Source organism: Eublepharis macularius, chromosome 17 (assembly GCF_028583425.1).
Source record: "Eublepharis macularius isolate TG4126 chromosome 17, MPM_Emac_v1.0, whole genome shotgun sequence".
NCBI classification, from domain to species: domain Eukaryota; kingdom Metazoa; phylum Chordata; class Lepidosauria; order Squamata; family Eublepharidae; genus Eublepharis; species Eublepharis macularius.
Genome location: NC_072806.1, coordinates 6,867,886 through 6,894,474, shown reverse-complemented (window position 1 = coordinate 6,894,474; position 26,589 = coordinate 6,867,886). Strand labels below are relative to the sequence as shown.

Genomic DNA, 26,589 nt, shown 5'->3' with positions numbered 1-26,589 from the left:
CTTGCTTGCTCCTTGTAAGCATCCATTTCAGTCCTTGGCTGCCTCTTCCCATGCACTGCCGTCCCCTCTGGCTCCTCCTAGATTAGCTCCCCACCAGCCCTATTGAGAATTGCCGGCTTGGATGCGCTGGCTTTCTAGATCTGAGCAGCAGGCCGCTCTCTCCCCTCTCCCATCAGCTGGCATCTTTGGGAAGCAGCGTTGCAGCAACATGATGACTTAGCAGCGAGATATGAAAGCCGCTCCTGGCAAGGCGAATGGCTCCTTTCATTGCCAGCTTCTCTTCTGAACCCAGCACATGTAGCCAAGCTGCTGCTCTTTTGACACTGGGAGGGTAAACCCATGCAGCGGAATGGGTGAATTTCCCCAGATTTACTTGCATGCCCTAGCAGTTGGCTCCCCAGTTTCTCTTGCTGAGTCGACAGTTGCCTTCCACGCAGGAGTTCCCAAGGAATCGAGGGCCTGTTTCTAGCTGGTGCCCAATAAATGATTTATCACTGCCCACACCCTACGGCTCAACAGTCATGGCGGTATGCGAGGGGTACCTCAGCCAGCTAGTTCAGCGTTCTTCAAAACTCAATTGAACGAAGGAAGCTGAAATTAAAGCAGGGAAGGGGAAAAGCTGCAGAAGATTAAAAAAAAACTTTTTATTAATTTGTAGGGGGGGCGGGATGATTCTTTTCCTAAAACACAGAAAGGTCATCGAAGGAACTATTTTTCCTTTATTTTTTAATAAAATGCCACTTGCTGTCTGAAACAGCTTGCCATCAGCTGTAGTGCCTCCGGGTAAATTAATATTTTAGTCACTTGGGGATTGTGGATAAAAGCTCGGAGGACATGTTCCTGTCAGCAACTTTCCCTCCTGCCATCTTTTAATCCTTTTCTCTGTGTTACGTTATTTTCTGTTTCTCAACTTTGTGGGGCACTTCTTCCTCCATGCCCCCCCCCACCCCATGAGGTCATCTCATTTTTGAGGGGTGGAAATTTTCCAACCCCAGAGATGGGGCAGGGAGGAGAAGCCCCAAGCAGCACCTCCCAGCACCAAGGGGTGGGGAGAAGAAGCACCCTTTTGTCCGGACAACGTGATGGGAGAGAGGTCATGCAGTTTGAACCAATCTGATTGGCTGTCAGTTTCAATAGCCCTGACACAACAGATGTTCCTTTTGGGCATGCTCAGTGAGAGGGCTGGAGCGGTCGCCAAGGCAACGTCGAGATTGGGGAATGGGAAGGGGGCTTGACTAGCAGTCTAAAGCTGCCACATTGCCTCAGCATTAGCAGAGTCTTTAATAAACGCTTAAGAGGCAGCCCCGCAAATTAGTTATGACAGTTTGTGCAGAGCATCAGCTCTCCCCCCACCGCTCCTTCCGCCCTTCTCCTTTAAAGGGCCCGTAGCCTGGACAACTTTGACATAATTTTGCAATAATTATCACTTGAAGAATTTCCACGCTGGGGTGGACGTCAGAACCCATCTTGTCAACCCAGCCATAAACGCTGACCAGCAAAACCAACCCTCCCGGACTGCTTTTTTTGTTTGCAAAAAACTTTTTCCTATTCATTATTTGTTATTCTTGATGTTTGTTGACTTCCTTTACTCTACTTACTTATTTAACCCCCTCGTCCGCTGTTCCCTCTAATGCAGGGAATGGGCAGCTGACCGCTCCTGGACGTTTTAACCCAACTCAGCTAAAACAAGAGACCAATGAAAGTCCCACATCTGCATCCGCAGTCACCCAGGATTCCTTGCAGGAACACAGCCTGGACCTGAGTGTGAAGGAACACGGGTAAGAGGGAGAGAAGAGACACTTTGTGCGGGTGGAGTCAGATGCCAGCTGCACAGTCATTATCTAAAACCTCACTGTGTAGGTGCAGAGATGTGTGCGTGTGTTGAGCCCGTTGTTCCGACCACCTGGAACCACTCAGGAATAGGAATGGGGGAGGGGTTCATAATTGTGGCATCAGAAGCTACAGCCTCCCTCCACGATTTGCTAAGCTTTTAAGGGATCTCTGCTTCACACTCATTCACCTGATCCCACCTCCTGCCTCGTTTTACCCCCGTGAATGAATCTGGCATCTGGGCTCAGCAGAACACATCTTACGGGCGACTTGTCTAGAAGTTGGGTTGCGTCCTGCCAAGCGTTGAGAAGGCTTTGAAGGCCTTCTGGTAAGCTCCCTCAACTCTTTGAAGGTCCCCAGTATTATTTGTTAATTTCTTTGAACCACTGCTGAAACAAGGGGCAAGCAAAGTGTCGAGGCACAATGAGGAGCTTGCTTGGCTGTTGGGTGACCCAGACTGGACCACCAAGTGCCGTCCACTTAATTCTCAACTGAGTCTTCACAATACTGATGAGACGTCTTAGAGCAAGAGTGGATTTCATGTTGTCTTTCTGATGCAGCAGGTGGAACTGGGGAGGGCAGTTTGAAAGGAGAATTAATTGCAGTCCCCCTATGCACATCTTAACGAAACCCTGTTGGTTTGTGTGTTCCAGTAATGAATCAAATGGCCACACAGTCTCGGCAAATTCATCTCTTTTATCCTCGCTTATGAATAAGGTAAGAGCCATCCATCAAAGGCCTTTCACTCCCCCCACCAAGAGAAATTAAAGCCGTGGTGGCGAGGTGGGGAGGGAGGGGGAGATGCGTTTGTTTTTTAATGTTTTGCCTCTAATAAGATGAGTTTGTACCATTTAAATTTTGAGACCATTTTTCATCGGGTATAATTTCAGAGCCACTGCTTACGAATTAATTTAATGAACTGGCTGAAGAAATATATCGCAGCCTCTGACATCCCTTTTTTTCCTTCTCTATCCCTTCAGAAGGAGGAGGGCCTCCAAAAGGGTGTGTTTTTCATTTCCAAACCTGACAACTCTCTTCCCCCCCCCCTCTTTTGTTTCACGGTGATAATTCTATTTATTTACCTTATTTTTTAAAAAAATGAGCAGGAAAATTGTGTCTATGTTATCCGAGAATAGGAAGGAGGGAAAAAAACTCAAAGTTTTGAGCCAAAACCTTCCGTGCCAAGTTTGTGGCTGTAATTCTCTCCAACGCAGCACTCTAAATACTCATTTTGAAATACGCACAATTTTTTTTGTTTCGATTCTTAAATAATGTACCCAAAGGAAACATGTATTTTTATCCTTTTAAACAAGAAACACTGCTTTGGCTGCATTAATTATGCCAGGCCAGGCATCTTCACAGGCCTGCTTGAGTATCCTGCTGCCTGGTGATTTTTTGAGGCATTGCTCCCCCCCCCCCCACAGGCTCTGAGCACGAAATCCAGCCAGGCCACACACAGCCCCCTCCAGAAAGAACAATTGACTCTGTCTTACGCTCGCCCACTTCCTCTGTCTTCCCCATCCCTTGTCAGTCTCACCGAGGTTCCTCCGCATTTGGGTTTTGTTTAGCACTTAATGGAGCTGGATTGTACCATCACATTCAGCATTTTTTTGTTCTCCATTTAAATCCATCATTGATTTTGGCCATCAGGGGATAGATTTTTCAAAAGTAGGAAAATTGAACTTAGCGGGTTGTATTTACCTGCTGTGTCAACCCGACTGACGTCTCAGAGTATTGGCAACACACTCTGTAGAGAGCTCAAGATCCATACACCTGGCCCTGAGCCCTCGCCAGACTTCCTCAGCTGCCCTGCTGGATCAGCCCCAAAGCTCCGCTTTGCCAAGCATCCCGTTTCCTGCACCGGCTAGGCAGGTGCTTCCAGGGAGCTCAGAAGCAGGGCGTGAGCAATGCAGGTTCAGCGTTTCATGCGGCTCCCTACCACCTCTCTTCTGTCCTAACGCGCAGCACCTCTGGTCTTCCCTCAGATGTCTCAGACTAATCCCAGCCTCGGCAATCTTCTTGGCTTGAAGGCGGAAGCTGACGGCAGCCAGCCTGGGGCTGCAGGGGAGGCTTCACAGTACCTGGGCAAGGCAGTAAAGGCCCTTGTCCAAGAGAAACTCTCTGAGCCCTGGAAAATGTATTTGCGCAGGTAAGGGCAGGATCAGACCTGTGTGAAAGGAGAGAGCATGTTTCTGACAACAGAGTAATCAAACGTTGGGCAAGCCTGCCTTCACATCCCTGCGACCATCCTTTGACTATTTGCTCCTCAAGGTGCCGCCCGCTATCTCACTCCTGGCTGCTGTTTTTCTGTACATGTTCCGACGATAAAGAGCTACAAATACAGATTTTGCACAATGTAAAAAACGAAACCACTGTGAAAAATGAAATCATCAGGTGTATGAAGGCCCAGGGTTTGGTCCTCCTACTGAGGGGGCACATATCCCGTGCTCTCTCTCCTAGATGGGTGGGCTCCAGTGCATCCAAGCTGTTTTATCATCTTATTTTGTGCCTGCTCCTTCTGTGTTGTCCTTTCTCTTTGAAGGTATTCTCAGCTCCTCTCAGACGATGACAATCTGTGAAATCATTATCTGACTATTTACTGTTTCTCTTTGATTAGGAAATAATCCAAATGGAGAGTTACACCCTTCTAAGTCCGTTGACTTTGATGGACTTTAAAAGGCTGAAACTCTGCTTGGGCTTACACCATCAGTCGGTGTTTTCTTTGCTGACAATGAATACTTATTGATGCCTTGGGAGCCATAACTTAGGTGAAAAGGTTGTATACAAATGTTTTAAATAAATAAATATTAAAATGCTTGGCTACCTCCAGAATCACTCTTGGGGAAAACAAGTCTTGAAGGTTCTTGAAATCCCACCAAGGTCGAGGCTGCAGATAGGTCTGCCCCCACCCCACCCCATACAATGCCACATTGGACCATCTTTTCCATTCAGTTTTTATCCAAATAATTTATTATTCTTTGAAACTAGTTTGGCTTTTCTTTTAGTAAAAAGAATTACAGTACAAGATTCTGGCAGCGCTGTGTGGAAACCAATGTCAATATATTTAGATACATTTTAAGTCTTCACCTTGTCCAATAGTGACGGGCCATGAACTATTTTAAGCCATTTTGGTATGTTGCAGTAATACTGATTTTGAAACGTTTTGACCTTGCTTTTCTTAAAAATCAATTCGAAGCAGTAACAGGGGACGTGTTCCACCTTTCCAAATATGATGAGGCTGAATATATTAAAGGGGGCATTTCTTCCTGCATGGCAACTTTCTCTTCTCAGATTCTAAGTTATCTCACAAGTGAGAGAAACAGTTGTCTTCCTCCAGGATCCTCCAAAAAAGAAATAAAAAAAAGACACCTTCATCAGTGTTTTTCAATATGTAAATGTATTTAAATTCAGTTGATTCATTAATCCTTTCAAAGTCAAGCAGTTAATTAAAACCCTCTCACCCCGATGACATTCCTGGGGAATCATATTCTGGTTTCCTCCCATTCTCATAGATCTCCTCCCTTCCTTGTATCCTATCGGTTTGATCTAAGCCATTGTTTTTTGGCACAAGTAAGCTCCCGTCCTTGTCCTCTGGATTCAAAGCAGACCAAGGACTCTATTAGCTAAGTGAAGATACTGGCAGCTGGAAAGCCCGGTGACGTCAGAAGCATCTCCCCTTGCCTAGGCATGGAAAGGGATCACAGAGGTTGTGCTGTTGCTTTGCTCTGTGCAGCTCTGTACTTGGTTCTCTTCTTTGGGCAGGTTTGGTACCAAGGACTTCTGTGATGCGCAGTGCGACTTTCTCCACAAAGTGCATTTCCATTGTGTGGTGGAAGAATGCGGAGCCCTCTTCAGTACCGTGGATGGCGCCATAAAGCACGCCAAGTAAGTGTACGGCAGGTCCCTGAATCCCAGCGGGGCCTTTGTCCCTAGAGCTGTTCTTCATTGGTGGCAATAAAGTCATTCTATTAGGGGGACTCCATCTCAAACTCAAGGCTCCTTTCCCCTGCCAGAATTTACAAAGACAGCCGCAGATCAATGCATTCATTCCTCCGAGTGTATGCCTTTTCCTGTTGTTGTTTATTTAAGCAATTGCTACCCTGCCTTTCTACACAGAGTCCCAGCGGCAGCTTATGGGGACATCTTGAGCTGCCTTAGTCCAGTAATCCACCTAGTTCAATGGTATCTCCTCTGGCAAGCAGTGGGTCTCCAGGAACTCAGGCAGAGAAGCATCTGTCCCAACAGCTGAGATCCTTTCAGCGGGATGCCGCTGGGAGATGCAAAGCAGGCACTCTGTCACTGGCCCTGATCTTCCCCCCTGCTTTATTTTTTCAAAAAAACAGGATAAAAACAAACAACAGAAAACATTTAAAATCGAAATCAGCAACACTGGGTCCACGCATGCACGCACAAGACAGATGCAAGAACCCGTGTGTGTGTGTGCGCAAAGGAACAGCAGAGGCATCTTCTGGGCCATGTAACGGGAACAAGTGTTATTACATAGCAGGCCCATTAGAACTGCTGGGACCTCCAGGGGCTACTTCCTCCAGACCCATTTTGAAATCTTGCTGGCTTGAAATCATGCTGGCTTCGCCCTTGCTGTTGATTTTCTAAGCTTAACTGCATTAGGAAACTGGGCAGAATTTGGTCGGACGGACCACCAGTCTCAGACAGCAGGAGACAGCTTTGGATGTTCATTAGCTAACAAAATAGCATCGTTGTGGTTTGGATCTCATGTCAGTCTAGATAGCCTCTCTCCGCCTGAACTCTCCTCCCCTTAATTTGTAATATGGGGACAACAACGCTTTCCGGGTTTTGCAGAGTTGCTCTCAGCTAATATATGCTGAGAGTTTTGGAGGCTTGAAATGAATTTATTTATATACTGCCTCTTACCTTACAAGAACATTTTAAGGAAATGTGCTCTACAGGACCTAAACGCAGCCGTTATTGTATTTTATCTTTGCTTTAGGTCTGGCTGGGCAGCCACATATCCTTTTCCCAGGATGTTAGGTTTGTTTTGATACATTTAGAAAGGGAAAAAAAGATAGCCCTCTGCATGCCAATAACTCTAGGCATGCCATTTAAAAGGGGAGGCAAGTCCAGCTATAGATGTCTTAAGGTAGCAGTACTTGGAACTGTGCAAAGTTAGCAATTCCTGCCCTAAGGCAAAGAACCCAGGTCTTTCTTAGTTACATGTGCAGAAGAGATGGACTCATAAACAACAAGTCTGTGCCAATAATTATTTTTTAAATTTAAAAAATCTGATAATAAGGGAGGATGGGCTAGATTGAGCAAATTGAGACGTTTGTCCAAATAAAGCCAAGGATGTCACAGTAAAGTTAGCACCTGATTAATGAGCTTGCACTCTTAAAAACCAGGATGTTGGGCGTGCATAAAAAGGGGGCACATGGTTAGGTGTGAACCGTACAAAATCACCATCGCCTAAGCATTCACTGTTCTCTCTCCTCACTACAGTTTCCACTTCCGAACAGAGGGTGGAGGCGTGAAAGGAAACGCCGAATTGTCCTTTCCAGCTGTTGCAGAGACCAAGACTTCCGTAGCCCCCTTATCGCCATCCACTTCGTCCGCCACTATGACAAATGCTTCTGCCTTGGATGCGCCCACTCCGAACGCAGTCTCTGTGCCCTCCACTCCCACGCTCCTTGCTTGGAAACAACTGGCTTCCACCATGTCTCAGATCCCCGCATCCGTGCCTAATCTGGCGGCATCACCTTTGGCAACAACTTCCCTCGAAAATGCCAAGCCTCAGGTCAAACCCGGATTCCTCCAGTTCCAGGAGAAGTGAGTGGCTCTGGTTTCTTCTCTAGCCACCAAGGCAGCTAACGAATTGAAACATGCATCATAGAATCCACATTTTAAAACCCTTAAAACCAACACAACAGCAGCAACACATCATTAAAATAATTAAAACCAAAGCTTAAAAAACATAGAGACATAAAAACAACAATTAAAATAATTAAAACGTTCGGGCAGGAAGATCTCCTTTACTTACGGTCCATCTTTTCTGAAGGATGTCCCATGCAGTTCGCCTTCATTCTCACCATGTTACAGCCGTTTATCCTCCTTGCTGAGCCGCAGGTTTTCATTTGAAATTATTTTTAAACTTAGCAAAAGCACAGGGGGCAGGCCTTTCCTTGTGACACACAAAGTGGGGGGAGAGTATTTAACTTTAGAACTGTTGTTTCGTATCATATGCAGATTTTATCAATCTACCAAAACTCATAATGAATCAAGGAATCGTTATCTAATCAGTTGATACCCCTTAAAGGTAACAATAAAGTTCGTGTTTTAATGGACTTCTATGCCACCTTGTTACCCAAAGTTCTTTGGCAACCACATAAACTTTCTCTCTTTCCCGATTTTAAAAGGCTCCAGGACAAGTTCAGGTTGTGGAGGGGGACAGCATGTAAGAAGTGGCAGGCACTTCCGAAGGAGAACTCTGGCCTTTGAAGTTAGAAGGGTGATGAGAGAGACTCACTCTGTCTACTGTTCTTTCCCAGTGACCCTTGTCTGGCCACAGATTGCAAGTACGCCAACAAATTCCACTTCCATTGCCTCTTTGGGAACTGCAAATATGTGTGCAAAACTTCTGGGAAAGCAGAATCTCACTGCCTGGACCACATCAACCCCAATAACAACTTGGTGAATGTGCGAGACCAGTTTGCTTATTACTCTCTTCAGTGTCTCTGCCCAAACCAGGTAAGAGCAGAATGGAGCACTGATAACGTTGGTGTTGGGGTGGGGGTGGGGGATTAGAGAAAGGGCAGGCTTCTTCATAGCGCCCCCCCTGTTGAAATGCAACATGGCCCTGCATTTGCAGAGAGCCTCCATATGGCATCATGTTCTTTCTGAGCACATTGCATAGAGCTCCCAGGGCTTTCCTCTTCAAGACAAAGCAAAGGGGGGGACTTCATTGGCTGTAGCTTAAAAGGGAAATGGTGGAACGGCTGCAGGGAAAGCTTTGCCGGTAGCCCTTGTGGGGTGGGGGACAGAGCTGAAGTCTGCCTTCAAGATGGCAGCGCTAACCCCTTAGCTTCCTCACTATTTCAGCCCTTTAACAGTCCCCCCCCCCCAGTTAACTGGAGCCATGGCTGAGCTGGGAAGGTAGGATGGAACAGGAGGAATGCTGGGCTGTGGGGGGGGGGAGCAGCAAGATTGTGGTTGTGTTGGCAGTTTCGTACCAGTGTGATAGAGGGGAGAAGGGCAGAGACAGCAGCATGGGGCAAGGGTATGCAAAACCCATGCTCACCCACCTCCACCATGCCTGCTACAGCTGCTGCTTCCACAGTGGGGCAGCTGCTCCACACCTGCATTTATAGAGGAGACAAGAAATTAAGAGAGAAAGGCCAAATGGAGTTAACTTCCTCTTGCATCAGCTGTCCATAAAACTAAGCACAGGTCTGCACCCCAAGACCCACCCAGTTGAACTGTCATTCTGTGCCTGTTTAATGGATATGGTATCTGTACCATTGTGTGCGCCAGTTGCTGCTAAATAAAGGAACATCTCCTCCAAATGAATCTCTGGCCGGTTGAGGGCTGTCTTTCTTGGCCTGGTTCCAGAGCCCACAACTTAGCTGCTACCATGTCCTCTGCTTTGAAGTTCTGAAGAAGTTTAGTATTTGAGAGCCAGTCAGATTCACAGCACAAATCCATATATGTTGCAGAGAATTCACGAGTCGTTCTGTCTTTTCTAAGAGGAAAACTGCACAGGGAAACGAGGCTTATGAAGTTGCTTTACCACAAATCATCCCTCTGGTCCATGTGGCTCTCCAGGGTCTCAGACAAAGGAAGGTCTTTGTCAACACCTGCTGCTTGAAATCAGCCAGAGATGCCAGGGACTGAGCCCGCATGCCAAGCAAGTGCTCTGCCCTTCGGCCCCTGAAAGCCTACTAGAAAAGCTTCCATGTCACTCGCTAGACCTCATAGTGGGGGAAATCGTTATTTGATCTGAGACAGTAAATAGGGTCAGAGGAACGCTCTGCATTGATCTGTCTTGTTGGTCACCACCTTCTCTTTCCAGCACTGTGAATTCCGAATGCGGGGGCATTACCATTGTCTTCGTCCTGGCTGCTTCTTTGTGACCAACATCACTACCAAGTTGCCCTGGCACGTGAAGAAACACGAGAAAGCGGAGCGGAGAGCAGCCAACGGCTTCAAGTACTTCACAAAGCGGGAGGAATGTGGCAGGCTAGGTAAGCCTCCCTTCCCTCTCCTCCTTCTTGGGTAACTTGGTAACAAAGCCACTTCTTGATAATGCAGGGACTTGCCAGTTTCTTCCGATGGGTTTGGCTGTTTCTCTGATGAGGCAGGCTCTCTTCTCGTTACGTTTGATAGCGGCTGTCCCAAAAGCCTTTGGAAGATCAGTTTCTGTGGAGGAGGAGGGAACACCAGAGACCTTCCCTCTCTAAAAATTTGCAGGTTGATGCAACAGCAAGCACACGGGTTGCACCCGTGCCAGAGTAGATTCCCGAGGGCGCAATGTGTGAAGAGCCCACCAGAAAGCTTTTTATCCAGCTTCTCTTTCTAGTCTCATGCACAGTCAAAAATCTAGCTCACTTTTCTGCCAAAACTTTCTGCAGTCTGTTGTTAGGCAAACACACCCTCCTTGGCAAAGTTCCATTAACCAACTTGAATGCCTCCATTTGCTCGGTGGGCCCGGCCCCCAATTAGCCAACGCTCAAATGGGGAAGACCTGAAGAATCATGGATACAAGTGTGCCCCATTACCATGACAGGGCAGGGCTGTATGTATATCCTCAATTTGTATTCAAGCAGAATCAGGGGAGCAAACCCTGTCCTGATCGTTAGGGATTTGGGCATGAGGAAAAAAAATCAGGACTCTCCCAGTAGTTTCCTTCCCCCCCGCCCCTTGATTCCAGCAACTTGAGCTGCAGGCCTTTGACATCCAGTGCCATGCCTGAGTGGCAGAAGCCAGTATTTCCCACTCGGAGAGTTTCTCTCATTCTCTAGGTTACCCCACCTTTCTCCTGGCACCCATTTCTACTTCAGTGCTGGAGGCAAGTGTTGCGTTGCCTCTTCTAATGCCAACAACCCAGCCGAACACCAGCACTTCAAAGCACTTGACAGACGGCAGAGAGCAGAGGTGTGTGGTTGGCAGCTCTGTTCATCCAATGTAGTCGGCAGTGCCAAAGCAATTACAAAATCATAACCCCCACCCCTGCCCCAAATGCCTCCAGCAGTTAATGGCAAACAAAGCAAGCCTGCTCTGGCCAAAACCACACACCGTGCCTCAATCTCTTAGCCCCTCTCTCCAAGCTAAGAGCAGGCACAGGCCGTCGGGAGAGGAACGTGCGCCATTGGCTTAGCTGCGGAATCGCAACAGAAGAGAATCTTCCCAGTTCCTCAGACTGTATTGCAAGAGCTGTAATGTTTGCAAAATTTAGGAGCCACCTAGATTTTCTATGAGTTGGGATGCATGGAAGGAAGAGAAACCAACTTCCGGTGGCATGACAGCCAGCATGACGTTGTGTTTAGAGTATCGGACTAGGATCTGGTAGATACAGGTTCAAATCCCAACTCTGCCTTACCTCACAGGGAGGTTGTGAGGATAAAACGGAGACGGCTGTAAGCCACTTTGGGTCCCCATTGGAGAGAAAAGTAGGGTATAAATGAAATAAATAAAATAATAAAGATTGACCTATGAAGGTCAATGAGCTGCTCTCTTCCCTTTTGGGGGGGAACACAGAGGCAAGCTAGCTATTTCACCAAGCAGGACAAGTAGCAGCTTCAAGCAACGACTTGAGGTTGGGTGAGAGGGCTAAAAACATCCAGGTTTGATCTGGATTGAACTGATCTGGATTTACTTTTTAAATTTTTATTTACATTATAAAGCCAGGAGAAGTAGACAGTGGTATTGTGCTCGTGCAGAATAAAGCTAGCAAGAAGACTGAGATGAAGATGTTGGCAGTGATTAACCATGAGGACTAGAAGCTTGAATTTGACGTAGCATGTGACGAGCAGCCAGGATTTTAAGAAAAGAGAATGTGATCAAAGATGGCTTTTGCACAGAAACAAAGTAAATGAGGATGTTCCTGTAGCAGGATAGAGAGATTACTAGAGCATGGGCTGGGGAAAAAAAAGGGGGGGTGATGTGGGAGATGCTAAAAATATGAGGTCTACATATTAGAGGCCAAGGGGCCCCACAGAGAACAGAGCAGAGCCACCCACCTGCTGTTATGGCTTCTGCAGCAAGAGATTCAGAGGAGTTGGCCGTGTTAGTCTGTAGTTGCAAAATAGTAAAGAGTCCAGTAGCACCTTTAAGACTAACCAACTTTATTGTAGCATAAGCTTTAGCGAGCCACAGCTCTCTTCGTCAGATGCATCTGACGAAGAGAACAAGAAGCTCAACAAAGTTCAACCACATTCAGTACCTAGAATGGAGGCTGGGTTATAAACAGGTACCAAAGGTGGATTTGTGTTTTTAAATGTTTGTTTTGTTTTAGACAAATAGTTTTTGAACCCAGCAACCATTCAAGGCATGCAGTCGCTTTTTTCAGCCAAACTGAGGCAGACTAGAAGAAAAGGTCCACCCCAGCCATTTTGGTTCCCCCCTGGTTTGGGGAGGCAGGGGGCAAAATGGCACCCACTTTTAGCCGTTAATCCTAGCAACGCCTCTTGCCCCTTAGAAACATTTCATTCCATGTTGTCATGGTGTCAGGTCCTTGCCAGAGACCTCAGAACAAATGAGGTTCAGTCCTCTTTATGTCCTTGGTCCCCCCCCCACCCCGCCCATGCAATGTAATCTATCGATGGTGGATAAAAATAACCCACACACACAAACAAACACAAGACAGGCTCACACACAAAACCACCCAAGATCTAAAGGGAGGTAGAGAAGAACACTTCTGTTTTTACTTCATAAAGAATTTATGTTAGAGTGACAGCCAGCCGCCTGAGGTAACCTGGGCAACGAGAAACACCATAAGACCTCCCCTTACCTGGATCTTGGCTTACGAATGTCAAGAGGCTTGGAGGTTGCTGTTGTTTGCTCAACCTGTGGTGTTTCAGGGGGTAGCCGGGGCCAGACAAAGGCAGCCTACGATACGTGACACTCAGCTGCCCCGGCAACGGGCAAGCCTTCACCTGCCTTTTGCCGATAGAGTTTCAGTCCTGCCAGCACTGTTTGTTCTTCTTCCTGAAAGATGAACAGAATGGCGGCGGGATGGGGAGAGCAGATGAGGTGGGGCTGTGGGGAGGAAAGGTTTTTTTCTGACGGAGCAGAATAATATCTAAACAAACACAAACTTGGCAGGGGACATAAAACTGCATTTTATCCTTAAGAAAAAAAAGTTTGTCCTATTCACAAGCTGGTTTTGGCAAGGGCAGGTTTGGGGGGGGTGCACTTTCTTGGGCATGTTGAAGAATGAGCTCACAATGCTCCTGTATTTGTGTGCAGAATTTAGTTCAGCAGCATTGACCGTTAATATTACCCTTCTAATTCACAAATTGATTCACATCCCTGCATCCTGCTTTTCAGTTGCATGGTGAACCAGGGTAGAAAAACACCCGGGTTTTCACTTCCAAGCAAAGAGTCTGGGCCAAGTATTTTTCCAGAGCAAGCCGAACTTCTGGTCAAACAGGGCAGTGTGAAAAAAATTTTGTCTACTATGTGGCATCCACAAAAGTCCTGAAGACGGAGGGCCCACAATAATCACTGTACAAAGTGTTGTTTTAGGTGTATCCAGTGCATTGCAGATATTCTCTTGCTAACCTTTATCAGAGGGATGCTTTATTGCAGGTTATGAGGAAGGGCTGAGAGAGAAACAGTGTCTTGTCCAAGCCCTTTAGGTTGCGACTGAGGTGAAATTGGGAACTTCCAGGCTTATCAGATCTTTCTTATTAACTACCTCACTATACCAGTTCCCGTAAAAAACGGGAAATAAGCTCCCTCCTCTTTGCCTTCCCACGCTGCTACAAATAGAGGGGGACCTTCTCTCTGCAACTTTTGGGAGGGAGGTCAGTTCCAGGGATGCGCTTGCAGTGTGGATGGTCTAAAAAATAAAAATACAAACGTCAGACTAGTCGAAACCTCCTCTAGCAGCAGCAGCTGCTATACAGAAAAGCTCGTGCCACTTTCGTTGCTTCTACCGATCCCACCACATCCGTGTGTCCTCGGCCAACGTTTTACAGATGGCAAACAGAGGCAACGGTCATTCCAGCATGGCTTCAGCCTTGCAGAAGTTGATGCCTGGGGTGCATTTCTTGCCAGCAGCCCTGCCCGCTCCAGGTGGTAATCCGCTTTGCGTTCTCCCTTTCCAGGCTGCAAGTACAACCAGGTGAACAGCCATTTCCACTGCATTCGCGAAGGCTGCCAGTTCTCCTTCCTTTTGAAGCACCAGATGACGTCCCACGCGCGGAAGCATATGAGGAGGATGCTGGGGAAGAACTTTGACCGTGTTCCCACTCAGGTAATTTACCCCGCCCCGATCATATAAATGTCTTTGCAGGGGGGCGGGGGAGGTTCTGTAATTGAACGGCAGTCCGTCTTATTCCACATGGTACAGTGGACTGTATCACAACAGCTGACGCGCAGATGAGGGATGTGGATGAACACTGAGCCGCCCACATTCCCATAAGCAGCACTGCATGGAAAATATTACCTCACAATCTAAGACTGATGTGAATATTCCAGGAAAAGATTCACAAGGGTGATGCAAAATTCCCGAAAGCTCTTCGTTTGCAAATCCCTCTCATCGGGGCTTTTTTTCTGGGAAAAGAGGTGGGGGAACTCAGTGGGTTGCCAGCACAGGGGGCAACTCTTGGTGGGAGGTAGTGCTCCTGGTACCACATGCGTGTGTGCAAAGTGCGTGCATGCTCCCAGGACTGCACAATGACGTCACTTTGGGTCAGCTGGAGCAAGGGGGGAGTTTTTAAAAGTTTAAATTGCTCTTGGCAAAAATGGTCACATGGCCAGTGGCCCCGCCCCCGATCTCCAGACAGAGGGGAGTTTAGATTGCCCTCCGCACCGCACGGCGTGGAAGGCAATCTCAACTCCCCTCTGTCTGGAGATCAGGGGGTGGGGCCACCAGCCATGTGACCATTTTCAAGAGGTGCCGGAACTCTGTTCCCGTGTTCCAGCGGAAAAAAAATCCTGCCTCTTATAAAATCCACACAGTTTCTCAATCCTCACATAGTAGAGGAGCCATTCCAAAAGTACTCCTGTTAGGCCAGAAAAAATTTCATCCATGTCAGCCCCACTTCGTGTCACTACGTAGTCCTGAATAGCAGCAATCCGGGCGGTTGTAAAATTGAATCCAAATTGAATCCAAATTGCCTTCATCTCTTCCCATACCCTAGATAATAGGACTCACACAGACATCTACTGGAGTAGTGAAGTCAGTAGAACAGAAGAACACGCTTGCATCTTAATTCATGCACTGAATGGCCAGTGCCAGCATTCACACTCCCTGCTGCTAAATTCAGCAGGTTCAATGTTGGTGCCAAGATTAACACTCCCAGGCTCTCAGGGCAACAGTATTGACACAGCAGGATTCCCATTGCCAAGATTAACACTCAGAGTCCAAAGCCAGGTGGTTTCCATGTTGCCAGCCCTGGTGTCTTAGCCAGCATAGCCCAGCCATCCTTCAGGAGCAGATTTAGGCAAAACGCAGCACGTGCAAAGCGATGTCTGCTCAGCCCCCGGCCTCCATGCTTTGTTGCAGGAATCATTCCCACAGTGCCCCAATCCTCTGTATTGATTTTCTTGCTTCAGGTTATTGGGCAGACTCCAAGGAATGAAAACCTCCCTCAAGTCAGTAGCATGGCACCAAGCCCAGCATCATCAGGGACTCCCGCTTCCTTTCAGGGACCCCAAAGCCTGATGGATACGGAGGCAGACGAGTACGTCGACTACACGGGATGCAGCCCTGGCGGCATTTCCTCTGAGTCCTCGAACATGGATCGCAGCTGCTCCAGTACTCCAGTGGGCAACGAAAGCACTTCGGCAGGTAAGTGGTCCAGTGGGGCAGCTGGTGGTTAGTGATTCTTTGCTTCCGAGAGGCTAAAATCACAATCCTTGGTGCTTTCCATTGCAAACGGAAGCCACTCTACAGTGATTCTGGATTTCCTCTGCCATTCACACCTCTGCTGCTGATGGGGGTGCTACCAAAATCTTCATGGTCTTTTCTTTCACTGTGCACAAAAAGGTATCCTGGCTCAGAATGGAATTCACTGGTTTCTGTAAGATGAACTGCAGACACCAAAGTCTCAAGACTAGGAGGTATTTAGAGTAGTCGCATTTACTCCTCAGAGATTATTTATTTTTATGCAGTTCCTTTGTTTAAGTTTTCTTTTTGGAAGACTGTTAAGACAACGAAAAAGTTCTATGAATTCTCCGGCACCGCTTGCCATGTCCAGAAAAATCTTGGAAACAGTAATCCAGTCGGGGTATCAAGAGCAGTTTGAGGGAGTAGGTCAGCATGTCCCACAATATATTTGATTCACCCGCAACACAGCCCTCATAGGGTTCCCGTGATGACGACAGCAGTTTAAAAAAATAACAATTCCTCCTTGTCCTGTTATAGTTGATGACAGTTGCTTAGGGCCAACTTGCTAAGCATGAGAGATGCACAGAACCAAAGTAATGAAGTTGCAGTTAACATCTTTGCCTATGCTAGACAGGGACAGTTTATGGAAAAGATAGCAACTGGGGCTGACCACCAGTCAGCTCAGATAAACAGCCCCTCCTGCAACCCTCTCTTGAACAATGTCACTGCCCGTGGCATCTTTAAATGATGACCTTGCTCGGCCATAGCCGCCCTGCCCTGGACAACCTGGAGATAGGATGAACATAGTCCTCATACAAAAATCAAGCTTCCCCCTCAGTGCAGAAGGCCCAAGGCCTCCCCTCCTCCTCCCGTTTTCTCTGGTGACGCTCACTTCACTGGCACTGCTGTTCATTGCGCACCATCCATTTTCTTCTCTGTTATGGTTCTGTTCCGTACGTGTGAATGTGCTCTCCATTTTCATTGTATCGCTTACACTCCTGGGTTCTCATTTTGGTTCTGTTTTTTTCTGTTCCCCTTGTATTTTATTTTATTTTTTGGTTCTTTTTTTCTCCTGCTCTTTTTTCTTTCCACATTTCTCCAGGCTGCCTGGCTGCTCCTCCTCCTCCTCCTGCTGCTGCTGCTGGCGATGACGTTAGCCACGCTGCTCCACAGCCACCACCTCTGCCTCCATCTTTCTCACAAGCCCTGCTCAGATCTCCCCTCCCTTCCCTCCCCTATCTCTTCTCTCCATCTTGCGTCTCATACTCTCTGCTCAGTGCCACTCTGGGATCCAGCAGGGGCATTATCATGCCCGCCACCAGCTCGACAGGGTTCTCACCCATCATGGCCACTCCGGCTCCAGTCAAAAGTGATGTCCCTCTAGTTCAGGACGCAGCAGGTAAACGGTTCGATGCTTTCTCTCCCAGTTAACAACCCCTCCCCCCCCATCATCACACTTTCTCCCTCCATCTTCCCACTGTAGTATTTCTACCATGTACCAAAAATGCTAGATTGTTTTTTTTTAAAAAGAGAGATTCTTGTGGATACCAATGCATGAGCGCCTATGTCCATGCATGTCCAATATGGTGGAATCTGTTACCCACATACTCTTATTCTGTGAATTTTATTGTGAAGAACGGTCTCGCCTCATATTACCTCTCTTGTCTAAATTTAACCCTTTGCAATCCTATTTGGATTTTACACCAGAAATCTTGCGCAAATTTCTTCTAGAAGATTCCCAGAGCTCAGTAACCTTTAGTATTTTAACTTTTATCCTTTTTATATCCTTGATCTTTTTGTAACAATAGTATTTATTTATTACTTGGAACTGTATTGTTTTACACTGCTGGCTTTTGCTGTAATAAATAGTATGAGTAAAAAAAAGAGAGGGAGAGATTTTCAGAGAAGACAGATGTTATTTTAGATTGTGCTAGAAAATTCATTTCCAGAAAAGTAATTCCATGTAATGTGATTCTTTGCACATGAGCTGTTAGTGAACGAGTTGTCTGAATTCACCCCAGCACAACAGGGCACACTGGATTTAAAAGTGGTTCCCTGTGCTCATGGTGTGTGTGTGTGTGGTGCCCTCAAGTCATAGCAGACTTATGGCGACCCCTGGCTGGGTTTTCATGGCAAGAGGCTATCAGAGGTGATTTGCCACTGCCTGCCTCCCCTTCGCTGGAGGTCTCCCATCCAGTTACTAACCAAGGCCGACCCTGCTTAGTTTCTGAGATCTGAAGAGCTCAGGCTCACCTGGGCTATTCAGGTCAGGACGCTCATGATGGGTATAGGGCAGAAAAGTTAACCAACATCACTCATTTTTCTAAAACATAAGCTGCAAACAGTAGCCCAGGCACTTTAAAATCTGTTTAGGAATCTCAAAGGTGTTTTCAGCCTTGCATACAGCAGTTCTTATGTGGTCATCAAGAGACTGCATATGACTGAGACCCAAAGAAAAGCTTTTCAAGGAGCGTGTTGGTTTGGGCATAGGGACTCGGCTCCAACCCAGCCTGTGCCTGAACAAATGAATTGTCTACTTGGATTGGTTGGGGTCATGGGGGTGGGGGGGGAGGCTTCCAAGTGCTACTTCTGTCTGGCAGGTGGCATGGCCCATAATGGCCTTGCTATCACCATTGCTTGGACTGGAGTCGGCGGGGGACTCATGCAGGATGAAGCCCTGGGCAGGCATAAATCGGAGGCACAGTAGATGTATTTCATTCTGCCTCCAGAAGTACTATATGGACGCAGGTCGTCTTACAAATGGGCCCACAGAATCGAAAAATATCTCTCTGGGACTTTTCCTGCGTATCTGTGGCTATCGGTTGCCTGCTCTTCCCACCACTGCTTGTGAGGCTGAAGGGGTCCAAGCTTGGATTCAGCTGTAATCCTAATATGTCAAATTCTTTAAAAAAATGTGTAAGGGTCCAAATTTTCAATTTGGCTGTAAAGCACTCACCAGGAAATGTGTGGGAGAGAGCAAGTAAAACGTTACCTATTTTTCAGACAGACAAAGGTGGCTTTGGAGTCCCTGAGCAAACATTTTGAAAATGAGATCTCGTTCTGTGCTCAGGCCGTCCGTTTCCCTGGCGGAGCCTGCTGTTCATTGACATGGTCTGTTTTGGCCTCCTGCTTCTTTGTTCTGACTAGAGTACAAATATTTAGGTATGGTAGCAAAAAATCACAAAGGCCCTTCCGAAATAAAGCAACAAAGGAAAAAATACACAGCCAGCAAAAAGTAGTGAAAAGCCCATTCCCCATCTCTAGTGCCATTCACAGCTTGCAGAATCAGGGTAAGACTGAGAATAGAATTCACAAAGCAGTACTGTTGAACTTGGTCAGATGAATGACTGAAAATCTCAACAGTGTGTGTTCGAATGAGCATTTCTTTTCAGGGATGTCTTGACTTTGCAGTGGCAACGTTTTAGAAACGTAAGTGAGATCAGTTTGTCTGAAGGGGTCCGTTGCAATACACTTCAGATTAAAATTGATTTCTGCAGCTTGGCTGTACATTGTACTTTAGACCTCTTTAGAGAGAGAGTCCCATTCCACAATATCCACCATCCGGCAAGTGCAGAGATCCAGGCAGGTCAGGAAAAAACAGCTTCTCAAATGCAGCCAAATAGGTAAGCGAAATGGTCCTGATCCAGTTCAGCTCTGAATTCCTCTTTCTCTCTGTTCGTTTCTGTAGGGAACACCATCACCATGCCAACTGCAGCAGGGGCCAAGAAGCGCTTCTGGATCATCGAGGACATGTCCCCGTTTGGAAAGCGACGCAAAACTGCATCCTCCCGCAAGATGCTGGATGAAGGGATGATGCTGGAGGGCTTTCGGCGTTATGACCTCTATGAGGATTGCAAGGACTCCAGCTGCCAGTTCTCCCTGAAAGTCACCCACTACCACTGCACCCGGGAGAACTGTGGCTACAAGTTCTGTGGCCGCACCCACATGTACAAGCACGCACAGCACCATGACCGTGTTGACAACCTGGTGCTGGATGACTTCAAGCGCTTCAAGTCCTCTCTCAGCTGCAACTTCCCCGACTGTCAGTTCTCGGGCAACAGCACGCACTTCCACTGCCTGCGCTGTGGCTTCCGCTGCACCGATAGCACTAAAGTGACGGCCCACCGCAAACACCACGGCAAGCAGGATGTGATCAGCGCTGCCGGCTTCTGCCAGTTCAGTTCCAGCGTGGACTGTGGGGTGTCCGACTGCAAGTACAAACTCAAGTGTTCCCACTTCCACTGTACCTACCCAGGTTGCAAGCACACGGTCGTTGGCATGTCACAGATGGACTCGCACAAGCGCAAACATGAGAAGCAGGAACGAGGAGAGCTGCCGGCCATCTCTCCAGGCCCTGATTGCCTCCCCCACTCCGCACTGGAGTACGATGCACAGAACTCTTCCGTCAACCTGGACAGCTCTCTCAACCTCAGCACCGATGCAAACACCTCCCTCTTCTTCCTGCAGAACGCTGCTGGCCTGGGCCTCAACGACTCCCTGGACCTCAGTCAAAAACCGCCAGAGGGAGCAAGCAGTAACCCTTCCCCCAACGGAGAGGGCACAGCCCCCCTAGAGCGTGATCAGGTACCCACAAGCTGTGGCCATGTGGAGGAAGAAGACGATTCCTCCCACGATGAGGAAGATGAAGAGGAAGAAATGAATGAAGAGGATGAGGAGGAGGAAGATGACGATGACGACGAGGAAGATGACGACGAGGAAGAGGATCTGAACACAGATTCCGAAGAGTCGCTTCCTGACGCAGAGGGCTTGCCTGCTAAAGACGTTAGGGAACTGGGCGAGGCCATGTCTCCTGCAGGCCACAGCGATGCTTCCAGGCCACTGGGAGAGCCAGCCCCAGCCCCCGCGGTCCCAGAGGCCTCCACTTAACCTACTGATAACAGCAGGATTTCGGTCTTTTTTTAAAAAAAAATTGACTTGATAGAGGACCCCACTATGTGAGGCAAGAACAAATGCTAGGATGGCAAGCGGCGAAACAAACATCCCAACTCCACCCCAGAACACGCACAAGAGTGGAAGGGGGAAGAAAAATCAAATCCTTGGACCACATGATGAAGAAAGCCTTGTGCCCATGGGAGGGGCGGGGGGGCAGAGATGCCGTCTGTTGGGACGCACATGTTTACAGGGTGGCAGACGGCAGGCAAATCACTTTACTATTATGCAGATCGGGTGGGCCACGGAGAAGATGGATGTGCTAACCGTAAGGGCAACCGTTTCCCCTTCTTTCCCCAAACTACTATTTGTATGGGGTGGGGGAGAGAAGAGTTGTTTATTTTCCTCCAAGTTCTATTTTATTTTTTTGTTTTCATTTGTCCTTTTAAGACTCCTCCCATTCTCAGGGAGAGGGGGCAGCTAGCATCTGATGGTGAATATTAGGGATAATGATAATATATATTTGCAAATAAGGATTTGGTTCCTTTAAAGCCACAAGCTAAGTTCTTTGCCACCTGAGGGAAGGGGGGTTGGGGTTGGGGTTGGGGTGGGTGTCAGTATCACTCATACTACTACTTCTTTTTCTCCAGCATCAAATGAACAGGAGAAATGTGGGTCTCAGGCAGTTTGGGTTGGTTGGGGAAGGGGTATTTATTAATCAGTTTTAAAAAAAGAGAGAGAGAAGCATTAATTAAGTGAACAAGGCTGGGAATGGGGACATCTCTCTGTTCTTCCAGATCCTCTTTGTTATTAAAGAAAAGAATAATAATAATAATAATAACTTTTTTAAAGAAAGAAAAAAAACTATTTATATTGCCAGACTCCTCATCCATGTGGAACAGTCTGGGGTGGGTCGGGGGGTCTAACAAGTGGTAATGGCAGTAAAGGGTATGGGGTAGCAGTGAAAAGATTCCTCGCAGAGGGGCTTGGATTTAACCCTCCCCAGCCCAAGATACCATTGCCCTAAACGTGTTCACTTTTTTTCCTTTCCCTGTTTCAAAGCCACCTCCCTCCGATTCTGAACTTGGAGTGGGACACGGATTAGGGGAGGGGCGCTCAGGATACCATACTTTGCCTTGCTGCTAATGAAAGGAAAGAACGCAGCAGTACCTCATAGTGGGCCTAACTAGCCCTCGTTCCCGAGGACGGTTTTATTTAGCTATGTATGATAAAGAAACAATCCGCCTATCCCTGGCTGCGGTCTCGATTTTTGGACACCGCTTAAGTATGTTTTATGAAAGTTGAAAAAAGGGGCGATGCCTTCCACTGTTTAAGGGGGGTGGGGTTTGGGAGGAAGGGGAGAGTCTCAAATCTTCCAGGGCCCCTCTTTGGACATGCTTGGGCCTCTTTCCTCAGAAGTGGGACATGAGTACTAGACCATTCTGAATCCAAGGAAGGAAATGCTTCTTTGTCCTTGTGGGGCTGCGATGATCCCAAGTTGCAGTTCATGGAAGGTGAGAGGCCTAGTTGCCCTCTGTGCAGCTCACAGCTGCGCGGCACACAAAAGAGGCACCCCTGGGCTGAAAGTCCAGTCCCACAACCACCATGAACATGGGCAGAGTCCAGGCACTTCCTAAACGGGGAGTATGTTAGGGCCCCCTCCCAAAGAAGCAGCTGTTGTTTTTGACTCCCTGGAGCCCTTAAGGCCCTTTGCTTTCCAATACTTGGTGGTTTTAGTTTCGAGCTGTTAATGCCTAACCAAGCCAGCCACAGGAAACAACCCTCTGTGTCCAATGGACATGTCATTTTAGTGCAAAAAGGCTCAGAGCTTTATTGAATTCCTCGATCAAGCAATCACACACACAAGCAACTTGGCAGTTTAAACAGAAGGGTGGGAAACAGATCTGATAAGACTATTGGTGGGAAGTAAGGGGTTTTTTTACCGCTAAGGAAGAGGGACAATAGCTAAGAAAAGGCCCGGGGGGGGGGGGGGTTGTACAGTATTCCCCCCCCCCTGTAAAAAGGCTAATATTAGAGAGAGAGAACAAACGGAGAGGAGCCACACAATAGAGTAATCTGTGAGTATCTAATAAAAAAACCCTCTGTCTCACAGATCAGACTCTCTGACATCCTGTTTGCTTACTCGTGTACCATTATCAGTCGCACCCTTCCACTCTCAGTTGTGGGCATTTATCCCCCCACCCCTATATGAAGAGCAGCTTAGTTAAGCAGCAAAAGCTAAAGGGGTCTTCGCCACTCTTGTCTGTACACCTCTCCTTATAGAACAGCAAGCAGTTCTAAATTCAGTTTTCAATTAGGTAAACATTATTTTTTTAAAAAAAGAAAAAAGTCACTAATCGTCATGTAATTATATGACCTTCTCCAAATTCCAAACTGATTTCTTTGTGTGGCCTTTTTATGTGCACAGGATGTTATTTCTGTTTTGCTCTTTGTTTCGGGAAGTTGGGGCAGCTACTTTTCGGGCATCAGCTAGAAAACTGATGGCTCCCATTTCCATAGCTGAAAACAAAACAATACAAAAGACTTAAATGCTGGATCTCATGTCATTTTTGACATGGTGAATCAATAGCCACCGCTTTGTGCACACAGAAAGGCAGGAATTTAAAAAAAATGTTTTACATAAATAATAAAACTCAGCAGGGGTTTTTTTCAGCTGGAACGCGGTGGAACGGAGTTCCGGCACCGCTTGAAAATGGTCGCATGGCCAGTGGCCCTGCCTCCTGATCTCCAGATAGAGGGGAGTTTAGATTTCCCTCCATGCCGCTGCGCAGAGGGCAATCTAAACTCCCCTCTGTCTGGAGATCAGGGGGCAGGGGCACCGGCCATGTGACCATTTTCACTGAGGGTGATTTAAACTTTAAAAAACTCCCTCATTGTTCCAGCTGACCCAAAGTGACATCATTGCGCGGTCCCGGAAGCATGTGCTCACTTTGCGCGCACACATGTGGTATCAGGGGCACCACTTCCCGCCAGGAGTTGCCTCCTGTGCTGGCAACCCACTGAGTTCCACCACTTTTCCCAGCCATGCCAACAAAGTAGGGAGGGAGTCAATTTGGCAACTTCACAATGTCAAAAACAGTGGAGAGAATTGGTAGTTAACGAGATTTTATTTCAAGTTTTTGATCTCTCAAAGGGACTCAGGTTTGCTGACACAGGAACCAAGACAAAACACAGGGTATATATATTTTAATTTAAAAAAAAAATGGGAGAAGGGAGAACAGTGATGTGGGCAACGAAGGAAGTCTGGGCAGGATTTCAAAGCACATTTTACCCCAGTTTTTTACTGCTTAGGTCACATGCCAAGAGGTGCTATCAAGCTCAACAGTACCACCTGCTTGCAGTAATATTTTTTGAAAATATCGGGATAGGGGGAGTGACCGTTAAGCCTTGTGTTAGGGGATGTTTTGGTGTCGCTGTAACACACACTGGCTTGAACAGGCAGCCTACAAGGCTCGAGAGTCAACTGTATATGTGTTTACATAGGACGCTTTTAACCGATGAAGTGTCCCACGTTTCTGACCCACAAGCCCTGGTCAGTGTCTATCAGCTAGCACAAAAGGGCAAAGCAGGGGCACTTACAGACTGGGGGGGGGGGGTCATTGAAATTAGCCAGTTCTACATGCTTCCCCAGGTGGTTCTCTGCAACCGCTTTGGTTTCAGCCTCTTATTCCACACTGTCCTCAAATAACCACTTTTCCTACCCAGCTGTCCCCTCCTGTTTCAAGCACCTGGCCATCAAAATAAACAGAACAGTAAATACTTCCCCCCTCCCCAGTTTTCAAACTTTCTATTATTTTTCTTTGCTTACAAAATAATGAAAGGGAGTATTTTTTTTTAATCTTATCTATTTATAAACATGATCCACTGCCCTCCAAGGGGGCCTGGTTTGAAAAGATGCACTTAACAGCCCTTGGCTCTGAGGATGAAATTAAGAATAGGCTTAAAAGCTACAGGGAGTGTCAGTGCTGTGACGGGGATCTCCGCATGTTTTCAGAGAGAGGGATACCAATTAAGTAAGGCATTTAAACACGATTAACTTTGTCGGGCAATACACCGCACAGCGTTGCATGCTGTTGGAAAATTCTCAAGGGCTCTTTGGCTCTAGAGAAACCATTCCAATCCCAGATCAGTAGAAAAGACCAAGAGTTCATTTGCACCTGTAAGACTAACAAAATTTGTGTTAGGGTATGAGCTTTTGAGGGTCACAGCTCATGAAATGTTTTCTGGTGGATCAGGCAACAGTGGGAGGTGATATGCTTGAAAAATCACAGGTGGGCTGCAGAGGAACACGCCAACGTTTAAAAAAGGGGCAGGAAGAGAAGAGAACACAGTTTTACACACACACAACCAAAACGATAGGCCAGACCCTCTGAGTATTCGCTTGCTCTTAAAAAGGGGGGGGGGAATAGCCACTCCTCCAAAGGGGTTATAAAGTTCATAAGAAATGGTTTTTGTAAAGGGGAAAAAATCATTTTTAAATAGTAGCAAAAGCTTTTTTTTAAGTCCCTAGATTTAGAAAGGAGAAACAAACCACACAAGCAGAGCGACAACTTATGAGGGAGAATTCTAGCCTTTTGTAAGATCCATATTGCACACACTAGGACTATAAGCCATTGCTAGCTCATTTTGAATTTTAAATGTGTACTTTTTTCTCGTTTTTATTTTTTTTTTCTGTGTGGGGGTGGGGGGTGGGAGAAGAAAAAAAAGTGATGCTTGAATTACCAATGCTCTTTTTAATGTTTTATAAATATGTATGTGTATATATATATATAAATATAAAAATAATATGTATGCACATATATATGTGTGTGTATATATCTATATGTATATACCCTATATGTATAGATATATAGCTATATATAGGTTTTTGAGACAAAAATAATGCAGAAAGTGAAAAAAAAATCCTAAAACAGGACGGTGTGCTCTGATTTTACTTGAATTTGGTCTCCTCAGCACCTACGTTATTAAGAACTGAATATTTTTCCACTTGAATTTAGTGCTATTAGAAATTTAATATATGTGTTTTATTTATTTGATTTTTTTTTTGCATGACTGATGCAAGGTTTGACATTTTCACTCAATAAAAACTGGAAAAAAACAAACAAGCAAAAAAACCCCCAAACTATTGCAGCTTTCTGCTAATTTGTAGTATCATCTGATTTAAGAGGAATGCAAACCTCATTTTAGTTCTGATTATTTAACTAGTACTTTTAAAATGTCATGGTGTTGCTTAATCTCCAACTTTTTTGGTCCTGGGATCAAAGCTTAATTGCTATAGACATAGAAAATGCCTAATTCCAAATTGTGGGAGAATGCCCTCAATTCCACTGTTACTCAGTGGAGAAAAAAGAAAAGCAGTAATATTACTAACTATAGTATAGAGTGCCCTGACCTGGATAGCCCTGGTGAGCCTGATCTCATCAGATCTCAGAAACTAAGCAGGATCAGCCTTGGTTAGTAATTGGATGGCAGACCTCCAAGGAAGACCAGGGTTGCAGAGGCAGGCAATGGCAAACCACCTCTGATAGTCTCTTGCCATGAAAACCCCACCAGGGGTTGCCATAAGTCTGCTATGACTTGAGGGCAGGGTTTTGTCCTGACCTGGATAGCCCAGGTAAGCCTCACCTCGTCAAATCCCAGAAGCTAAGTAGGGTCGGCCTTGGTTAGTAATTGGATGGGAGACCTCCAATGAAGTCAGGGTTGCAGAGGCAGTGAAAAGCAAACCACCTCTGATAGTCTCTTGCCATGAAAACTCCACCAGGGGTCACTCTAAGTCAGCTATGACTTGAGGGCAATCTCCACCATATAGTGTAGAGTATTGG

At 46.7% G+C, this 26,589-nt stretch overlaps 1 protein-coding gene across 1 annotated transcript in view; it reads left to right on the top strand.

The window, feature by feature from the left end:
* Window positions 1-25,876, top strand: part of CASZ1 (castor zinc finger 1) — a 115,844-nt gene extending 89,968 nt beyond the window's left edge. Inside the window, exons 9-19 of the mRNA XM_055001350.1 lie at window positions 1,637-1,778; window positions 2,484-2,547; window positions 3,816-3,979; window positions 5,593-5,715; window positions 7,306-7,632; window positions 8,352-8,550; window positions 9,872-10,043; window positions 14,130-14,278; window positions 15,583-15,817; window positions 16,959-17,255; window positions 19,545-25,876. Coding sequence (XP_054857325.1) covers window positions 1,637-1,778; window positions 2,484-2,547; window positions 3,816-3,979; window positions 5,593-5,715; window positions 7,306-7,632; window positions 8,352-8,550; window positions 9,872-10,043; window positions 14,130-14,278; window positions 15,583-15,817; window positions 16,959-17,255; window positions 19,545-20,743 — 3,071 coding nt within the window. The 3' untranslated portion in view covers window positions 20,744-25,876. The remainder of the gene's footprint in view (window positions 1-1,636; window positions 1,779-2,483; window positions 2,548-3,815; window positions 3,980-5,592; window positions 5,716-7,305; window positions 7,633-8,351; window positions 8,551-9,871; window positions 10,044-14,129; window positions 14,279-15,582; window positions 15,818-16,958; window positions 17,256-19,544) is intronic.
* The last annotated feature ends 713 nt before the right edge of the window (window positions 25,877-26,589 follow it).